Source organism: Tupaia chinensis, unplaced genomic scaffold (assembly GCF_000334495.1).
Source record: "Tupaia chinensis unplaced genomic scaffold, TupChi_1.0 Scaffold000494_1, whole genome shotgun sequence".
Taxonomy (NCBI): Eukaryota; Metazoa; Chordata; class Mammalia; order Scandentia; family Tupaiidae; genus Tupaia; species Tupaia belangeri.
Genome location: NW_006160006.1, coordinates 2,648,281 through 2,650,124, shown reverse-complemented (window position 1 = coordinate 2,650,124; position 1,844 = coordinate 2,648,281). Strand labels below are relative to the sequence as shown.

The window sequence follows — 1,844 nt, the reverse complement described above, 5'->3', positions numbered from 1 at the left end:
TCAGCAGGGCCGTGAAGCGGCGGGAGCAGGCCCTGCAGGACTACCGGCGACTGCAGGCCAAGGTGGAGAAGCACAAGGAGAAGGAGAAGACGGGCCCCGTACTGGCCAAGCTACACCAGGTGTGGCCAGCAGGCGGGAGGGGCAGGCGGGCAGGCTGTTGTCACTGGGGGCCGATGGGGCCAGACCCAGCACGGGAGCTGCAGCCCCAGGTCTCGTTCCCCAGGCCCGAGAGGAGCTGCGGCCAGTGCGGGATGATTTCGAGGCCAAGAACAGGCAACTTCTGGACGAGATGCCACGCTTCTACGGCAGCCGGCTCGACTACTTCCAGCCCAGCTTCGAGGCCCTGATCCGGGCACAGGTGAGGCCTGTGTGTGCCACGTCCCCACCTGCCCCCTGGAGACAGGCACGGCTGTGGATGCATCTCACGCACAGGTGACAGCCTCCCGCCTCCGAGGACTCTGGCCCCCATGTGGGCTCCAGGCTGGCTGGGCTCTGACCCAGGACCTCCAGCATCACTCTGGTGACCCTGGTCCTGGTGTGGTCCCAGTCCTTTTGGGTTTAACAGCTCTTCCCTCAATTTCTCACATTTTCCCGTGAGCTGCAAGAACACCCAGCTACCCCTCCAGGCCCTGCCCTGGGGCCAGCTAGTTCTTGCCTGCAAGAGCTGGAGGGCCGGGGAGCCCTGGGGTCCATTCGCAGGACCTGGCTCTGCCCCAGCTGTTTATCACCCTCTCAGCAGGCCACAGGGAGAGCACAGCCTAGGGGAAGTGTGTGGCACCTCTGGTGTTGTGGCCCTGCATGCCAGTCGGCCGGCAGCAGGAGGGTCAGGCCAGGCCAGGAGCCCGTGTCCTGCCTGCAGGTCATGAGGACAGAGCTCAGCTCTCCTCGCCCCGCCCATGTCCAGGCCTGTAGCAGGGTTGTCGTCCCACTGGCAATCGAGGGGTAGCTGGGGAGCCTAAGCCAGGTGGAATCCCAGGGCCCCAGCCCACCTCCACCAGGGGACTGACTGGAGGCCTCCAGATCCTAGCGCCGAAGGTCGGCTCTGTCCCTGGCTGGGCATCTGGCGCCCTCCAGTGGCCGTCACCATGCCTGTGATCCAGCACTGGGTACCAAAGGGAAGACCTGTGCCACCACCTCTGCCGGCCCTGAGAGCATGCTGGGGGCTCATGGGGAAGCCTGGGTGGAGCTTACCCCATGCTCAGGCCCTGTGGTCTCTGGATGGTAAGGGGACCCCAGCAGAAGGGAGGACCTCCCCACCTTCACCTCCTGCTGTCAACTGTACCTCTGCCAGGGAGGAGTGGGCTTCTGAGGGAGACCCTGGCCTCCCGGCCTCCCCGCCTCCCCGGCCTTCCTTTGCTCAGCCCTGGCAGCTGCTTCAGCTCCAGGCATGTTCCCAGGAGGGAGCTGCGGGGTCCCCATGGGAGTCGTGCAGGGCGAGGGACACCCCGTAACCAAGCAGCTGGGGTTGCTTACTGCCCCCCAGCTCCAGCCTCCCCCTCAGCCGGCTGCCACTGCCGTTAGTCATGGAGAAGTGAGCATTCCTGTGACTCAGCGGTGGCGGGGAGTGGGGGCGGACCCCTCTGTCCTCCCCCGGTGCACCCACCTCACCGTCTCATGGCTCCAGGTCTGGAGCTGGAGTAGGGTCCTGCTCCCCAGAGACGGCTGGACGCCGGAGGGGTAGGAGCAGGCGTCAGGTCCAGGCGGGGCGCCGTCTGCTCCCTGACTGGCTCCTCAGGCAGGAGTGGAGGTGGACCTGGCCAGGCCGGGCCAGTAAGGGGCGGCCTCCATTAGCCTCACTCCCAAACCTGCTGTCAGGGGGGGTCTTTGATCAGGCAGCCTGGCCA

The 1,844-nt window shown here is 66.1% G+C and overlaps 1 protein-coding gene across 3 annotated transcripts in view; it reads left to right on the top strand.

Moving 5' to 3' along the window:
• BIN3 (bridging integrator 3) overlaps positions 1–1,844 on the top strand; it is a 48,681-nt gene that overhangs the window by 46,356 nt on the left and 481 nt on the right. For 2 of the 3 annotated variants that reach the window (XM_027774942.1, XM_006156461.3), the window contains 2 exons: positions 8–119; positions 224–358. In XM_027774942.1, the coding sequence (XP_027630743.1) occupies positions 8–119; positions 224–358 (247 nt within the window). Of the gene's footprint in view, positions 1–7; positions 120–223; positions 433–1,844 lie in introns of all 3 variants that reach the window. The other variant, XM_027774941.1, reaches the window with a different exon arrangement.